The following is a 6,770-nucleotide window of genomic DNA, read 5'->3' as shown; positions in this document are numbered from 1 at the left end:
ATTCCTGGGCAGAGCGCCATTTCCCAAAGCAGCTTTCCCAAACTTGGAGCACTAGGGAGTCTGTGAGCGTGGAAGATGCAGAGCACAGCCATCCCCGCACCAAGACCTCCTGCTGCCTCTCAGGCATCCCTCACAACCAGCATGTGTCTCCGTTACCTGCAGGCGGCACGGCTGTTCCAGTCTCCTATGAACAGATAATCACCACACTTTACAGCCTCTGGACCTTACTAAAAAGTGCTGCTATTAAAAGCAGTCGAAGTTCTCTCAGAATTCTGCGTACTAGCCCCATATCTCATTTGCAAGGGAAGGGGAAGGTCTCTGAAGGACTTCTGAAATGACTTTTCGGAAGTAGGAGGTTCTCTGCTATCACTAGGAAAACATGCCAGGCATTCTGCAGGCACGATCAGCATGGACTCTGGCTACGCTGGCTCCAAACGAGTCCACAAAGACCTCACTCAGCGGCTGCAGGTCAGCCTTGCTCCAGGTTCAACAGCACGCTAACCACCAGGTCCCGGCGGCCGAAGGGGCTGCTTCAGCTACGGGCTGCGAGGTCGCCTAACCACCGTCTTCGGAAAACAGCGCTGGGAGAAACATGTGCACGGCTCCTTGCTAATTGGGGATGTTTAATTCAATAAGTGTGCAGTTAGAGGTGATTTTCAAAGACTAACTTTATAACATTGCACACTGGTGTTGTCAAAACATATTGTCTAATTACCTTCTCCTTTCTCGGCTGATTGATAAGCAAGGGCTCTCTGAAGTCGGTGCCAACTCTGTGTCAGCAATTGGCTGGCAGGAGGTGCCAGAGTGTCTGAACTAAACTTTTATTCCCTGGAGAAAGACTAGAACTAACTCAACTTCTCAGCCTTCCGCTCCCATATAAATATGCGTCAAGATGCCTTTTTCCCTGGGACTCAGAATTACAGCGCAGAACCTAATGGGAACGGCGGATGTTTCACAGAAAAATCCTTGTGAAGCGCCTGTGTGTAGTTTAGGAGGAATATGTACTTCTGAAAGACTGTGTAGATAAATAGGATAATATAAAAATTTATAAGCAGCAGGTGGCCAATTTAAACCTTGTTTCTCCCCCTCTGTTTTTTAAACTGGTTTCCAAAAAGGTCGATAAAATTTAACGCTAAGTAAAACTAATTAGCCTGCAAAGAACTGCTGCTGGAATGACACTTATTCAGCTCAACAAAAGGAATGTTTGGCAGATGGAAGTTCGTTAAAGCAGAGCTTGCTATACATATTTAATGCTCCATCCTCTGAGTTTATAACCTGCAGTTCACCGAGGCATTGCCAGTGCACGCGAGCTGCAGAAAGCCGCTATTATTTTTATCCAAAAGGTAAAGCCACCGATGAGCTTTGAAGTCGGAGAACATTCACTCAGTAGTTCCCACTGTTGGGGAACAGCAACAACAACAACAACAAAAAATAAAGGCCAAGCTTTCAAACTTCAACTCTAACAAAGCCATGCTTACAGTAAGAACGGCACCGAGGGAAATGAAAAGGCACCCAGCCAGCCCTTTCAACAGCGACCACACTGGGAAAGCAACTGTGTGAAAAGAGAGGTGACTGCGCAGAGATGGCCAGCGAGCGTCCGCAGCCAGGGCTTTTATTGTCAACCCACTGATCAAAGCACAGGAGACCCTCTTAAATCTAAGGAAAATAATCTAATTTAAAAGGCAAAACAAAGAGTGGTGGTTTTGTGGTGGTGGTTTTTTTTTTTAAATCAGATTAAAACAAGGGTGTATTTCTGCTGGTGTTGTGCCGCTTTGAGCAGGCACGATGAGAACAGCTGCGCCAAGTTTGAAGGCACTTCTGGAAAAAACAGATGGAGGCTTTTTTTCTCCCTATTTGATTTGTGCTGGAGTCCAGCTGCCCAAAGGGGAAAGAAGCACCTTTATTCCCTGCTAGGTATTAAATGTCACCTGTAACATCTCACAAAAAGAAAATAATAATAGTGGAGCTGCAGATGGTGCTGCAGAGCCCTAGCAGCTATGCTCATCTTCCAAAGGCTGTTTGCTTACCTGGAGCAGCCAGGGAGACAAATGAAACACTTAACGCCTGCACCTTCTTTGCTCTCCTGCCTCGTACCCCCAGGCGGGCTTCGACGAGCCCTTGAGAACAGGTTACAGCTCCCTTTGGCTGTCCAGTGCAGAAATACTGCTTGGGACAGTTGCGTTTCTCCCCAGCGGGCCTTGGCTGAGAGCTACCTCAGCCTGTGTGTCCAATGGCCGCCTACACCTTCCACTAACAACTCCAGCTCACCCGAGGGCACGTAACCTGCTTGCACATAGATGCCAGCCAGCCCTTCTATTCTCCTCCGCGAGAAACACCTGGCTGCTGACCGAATGGTTAAGGAGAATTACACATTTTGGGCTGCCCTGGACGATGAGTCTGGCAGAAGGCTACCAAGCCCTTTCTTAGCATGGTGGATTTCTGTCGTGAAACACCCCTAAACGAGCACAGCTCAAAGAGGGGTTAAACTTGAGCAAGCAGAACAACGGCAGGCTAGAGATCGCAGAGATTTGGCATATTTACCTCTGGGGAAGGAGAGAGTGCTACTTACAGGAATGTGAGGTAGTGGCACACGTCCATTTGCTTTGGCACTTTCTTGCATCTCTCTGCGATGCTGCTTGCGGAGTCTGTACGGTGGGATCCCATCTCTGCCGGAACAAAACAACAACATGCCCCGCTTTATTGCCTTTCTCTCATACACAATGTTCATTTAAGCAGGGAAGAAACCCCATTACATCTGAGAACAGCTCTGCATGCCCATGATGATGCACTTAGCGCAAGAGGAACCTGTGTGGGGAACGATGCTCGCCGAGGTCCCCACACCAGCAACGCCTCAGTGTCAGATGCCAAGGGGACTTACATGGCATTTGCTGGGAGCGGAGTGAGGCAGGGCTCCTGCGGCCGCTGCCTGAGGGAGAGGGCAGGGAGAAGGACTTGGACCACATCCTGTACCTTTTATAGTTGGTTGCTTTCTATAAAAGAGCCTGTAACATACACAGTAAACCACAGGGCAGGCAGGGAGGGGGAGGAGGAGGAGGAGTGGGAGCTCAGTGAGCATCTACACCAAGGGGAACTCGGTTGCAGAACAAGGTATATATTTTTAAGAGAGCATGACAACTTCTCAAATGGCTTAACAAAGTGAAGGGGTAGGCTCTGCTGCTCTTAAGATGCTCTCTGGCTCAGTTGGAAACTATGGGTGTGATACTGGAGTTAATGTGTGGAGGAACCTAGTCCTCTCCCCAGAGGAGGATGAACGGGGTGAGGGAGGGAAGCCATGGGCAGCAGCACCCCAGCGAACCAGCTCTGCTCGGGTTTGTGCCCTTGCTGAAGCAGCTGGTGAGTGCAATCGCAGCAGAGGGAGGAGACAGTGGTGGGAATGACCTCTGGTCCTGACAGACGGGGAGCTGGGGGATGGTGCAGAGCTGCTCTACCGAGCTGCACGCAGCAGAGACAGGGCCTGGGTGCACTAGGTCCCAGTGATGGTGGGTCAGAAGCACCAGGCTTCTCTGGGCACCCCTAACGGCAAAGCACCACTGGCTGAGCATGACTTCGGGGGAAGAAAGGAAACGCATTTTGGTTCTCACCACTGCGACCATCCTGCTCACACTGGGAACAGGGAGAACGCGAGTGAATGGAGCCCAGGTACCGGATAAGGACACAGGTCCATCTCCTGGTGACACCGGGTTATTCTGAGAAAAATCAACCAACGCAAAACCAAATGCCAGCCTGGAACTGGGCAGTTTGGAGCATCCCTTTTTTTGTTTGACACATTTCCCCGATTCAGTAAATGTAACCGCTTGGGCAGGCTGCATAACGCCACAGAAGCGGCTGGAAATGAATGGAGGAATTTGGCTGCCCAAAGTACCAAATAATTTCCACGCACACGTGCTGCCTCCTTCCAGCCCACAGCACCCTGAGCAGTGCAGACAAGTCAGTCCCAACGCACCTCCCCATGACAAGATGTTTGCACAAGCCAAATGTACTTCGCACTCGCCCCCCTCCCCAATTGCCAAGCCCAGCTGCTTCTCAGGAACCTAAACCAAACAGTTTAACCAGCACATTTTCAAAGCTGAGATGCCATTTGGCAAGGGAAACTCAATTTACTGCGGTGTTTTGCCTGCAAACTCCCTGAGTTACAAGCACCAGCTGGTGCAGGGACGGTCACCATCAGCTCTCTGCCCTGATCCTCGTGCCTGCTGCTCCCTGGAAATGTGGGTGCAGGCAGAATCGCCACCAAATGACATCAGAAGAAAGCAATTTCATCCAGTAACCCAGGCATTCAAAATTAAGCACCATTAAAATAAAATAAAACCCGTGATTAATGGCAAGTGCTTTTTAGTAGGAAGACAAATGAGAGAACAGAAAATTAGCCTGGCTAATTACAGCGCTGGCTAGTGGCTGCAGGTAACGCAGGAGGAGGAAGAGTGTGGCTGGGAGCATCACCTCCACTGCGCCCGGCAGTGACACGTTACGGGAGGAAAGCGATTTCCCCAAGTGTGGCCGTACCGGCAGGTGATTACGACAGCTTTCATTAGCTGGCTTCGTTCTCCTTAATGACAAACCCTCGTTTGAAAAATAACTCACGAGTCACAACGGTTACAGAGTTCATTGCATCACAACCTGTTTTTTTTTTCAGACTGGATGGCAACAAAACAACTGGCAATTTTTACAGGGGGAAAAAATAATCTGGGGGGTTATTTGAGCCATCGCTGGTCGGCGTCAATAGACAACATTTCAGCTCAACCGCCGCACAATGCCTGGGTGCCAGAACACAACTCGCACGCTAAAGCCGCATGGCCGTTTGCGGGAAAAGCTGCATTATATTAGAAGGTGCAATTTTTTCTTTCTTTCTCTCTTTTTTTTTTAATTCTCCCCAGCAGCAGTCCCAGCGGAAAGAGCGACTTTTGTTCCCAGCACAGTAGCGAAAGGCTGATAATGGCCTCTAATCTATCCGGCTTCAAACACATGTTCAGCCCCGCTGTGCTGCCTTTGATGTCATTTTAACTAGATTCCCCAATGCCACCTCTGAACTTGGAACATTCCTTCGTTCAATGTACTGTGCCAACTCAACCAGAGGAAGCAAATTCAAAGATAAGCACTTTAATTTTATCCCAACAAAACCTTATTCAATAGATGGGGGAAAGCAGGGAAAACCAATACCGTACTTTTGTTTTCCTTTTGTCAGGTAGCTTGCTTTGAGATATTTTCAATAGATAGAGAAATAATATATATATATAAAAAAAAATCCGAACTTTTTCAGAGCACATCTACTTTTAAAATAAAACTTTCCCAAGCTGTTTTTCCCTTGAGTCATCACGTGATTTTCTGGAGCACCAGAGCGCTCTGCACTGAAATGCGATGGGGGGAGCAAGAGTATTTCTATCGTTTATTTGACGATAATGCAAGTGGTTTGCTATGGGGAAGCGCAGGGGCTTCCTCTCCCCTCCAAACCAACCCGCAGGCCAGGAGGGAGATTGTGTCGCGGCTCTGCGGTTGGACACTCTAACAAGGGCTGTCTCGGCTCCTCCACGGACAGCCTCCAAACCCAACCGTTAAGCCTAACAAGCTGGGTACCACCATTTGGGATCTTTTAAATTAAAAAGCTGTTAAACTTGTTTAAATACAGCAGAACTCAAGGTCATCCTGCATCACTGGCCATAGGAAAGACAGGAAACGAATCCATGGCGAAACTGGTATTTCCTATCAATTACTCTTATTAAGGCACCACCGTCACCCAGAGACCTTCCTCACAGAGAGGAGCACGATGGGAAAATCGCCGGGAATTTTGGCCAAAGGCCAGTCACCGAGGAACGATATTTAATCTGCAAGCTTTTCTGAAGGAGGAAACACTGTCCTAAACCCCTTTGCTGCAGGGAATGGCCATCCTTACACTGGGCCAGCTTTGACTGGGCAAGACCAAGCATCCCTCTGGCCAAGCCCACTAGCACCGAGGGCTTCTCAAGCACCTGGTAAAGCTGTCTCCCAAGCAAGATAAGCCAGGACACATGATAAGACCCAGAGGAAGGAGCATTGTTGTTTAGCTGGACCACAACTCTGGGCTAAAGAGGAGACATTACCTCTTGTTTACTCATGAAAGCTCTTAGAGAAAAAGGGAGAAGAAAGATACGGACCTAAGGTGTTTCTGCATCTGAATTGGAACATCACATGGCCCTTTACTGCATTTCACCTTCTGCTCTTGCCTTCCAACCTAGATTTGCCTTAATTTGCCTTGAGCATGTCTGCTGTGACAACGCCTCCCACCCAGAGGCTGTCTCCTCCACTGGGGAAAGGTGCTATCTGTGTGTGGAACCAGTGTGAGCAGCTCAGGGCTGCTCTATGAATGTTGCTGCAGGTCTGGGGCAGGCTCCAAGCAGCCCGCGGGGGCGGCAGAGCCCACCACCCAACACCCGTGGTGAGCGACCCAGCCCCACCTGCAGCCACACTCACCGCATGGCCCGCTCGCCGGAGCCTTCCGCCGTGTCCTCTCCAGCCCGTGCCTCCACACAAGCCAGCTAAAACAACACAGCTGCTCTGCCGACTGTAAAAACAAGTTTCAGCAGAGAGACCCCGAGCTGGCAGAGGAATTCGTATGACACAGGAAGACTGAAAAATAATCAGCGGAGCGCAGGCATTTAGGAGCAATGTTTTTTAAGCCACTGAAAGGCAAACTCCTCAAACAACAGGACTGATAACATACTCATTATATAAATTCGACCCATTACAATAATATTTACCAGTGCTTGGAAAGACAT

At 49.2% G+C, this 6,770-nt stretch overlaps 1 protein-coding gene across 1 annotated transcript in view; it reads right to left on the bottom strand.

Annotated features, from left to right (window-relative positions):
- Positions 1-6,770, bottom strand: part of LOC104502151 (axin-1) — a gene marked incomplete at its 5' end in the record, with an annotated part of 27,139 nt that overhangs the window by 17,449 nt on the left and 2,920 nt on the right. The window contains one exon of the mRNA XM_010146082.1: positions 2,570-2,666. Within this exon, the coding sequence (XP_010144384.1) occupies positions 2,570-2,666 (97 nt within the window). The remainder of the gene's footprint in view (positions 1-2,569; positions 2,667-6,770) is intronic.

This window comes from Buceros rhinoceros, unplaced genomic scaffold (genome assembly GCF_000710305.1).
Source record: "Buceros rhinoceros silvestris isolate BGI_N320 unplaced genomic scaffold, ASM71030v1 scaffold5882, whole genome shotgun sequence".
Taxonomy (NCBI): domain Eukaryota; kingdom Metazoa; phylum Chordata; class Aves; order Bucerotiformes; family Bucerotidae; genus Buceros; species Buceros rhinoceros.
The sequence above is the reverse complement of the archived record's forward strand: the minus strand, read 5'-3'. Positions and strand labels throughout refer to the sequence as shown.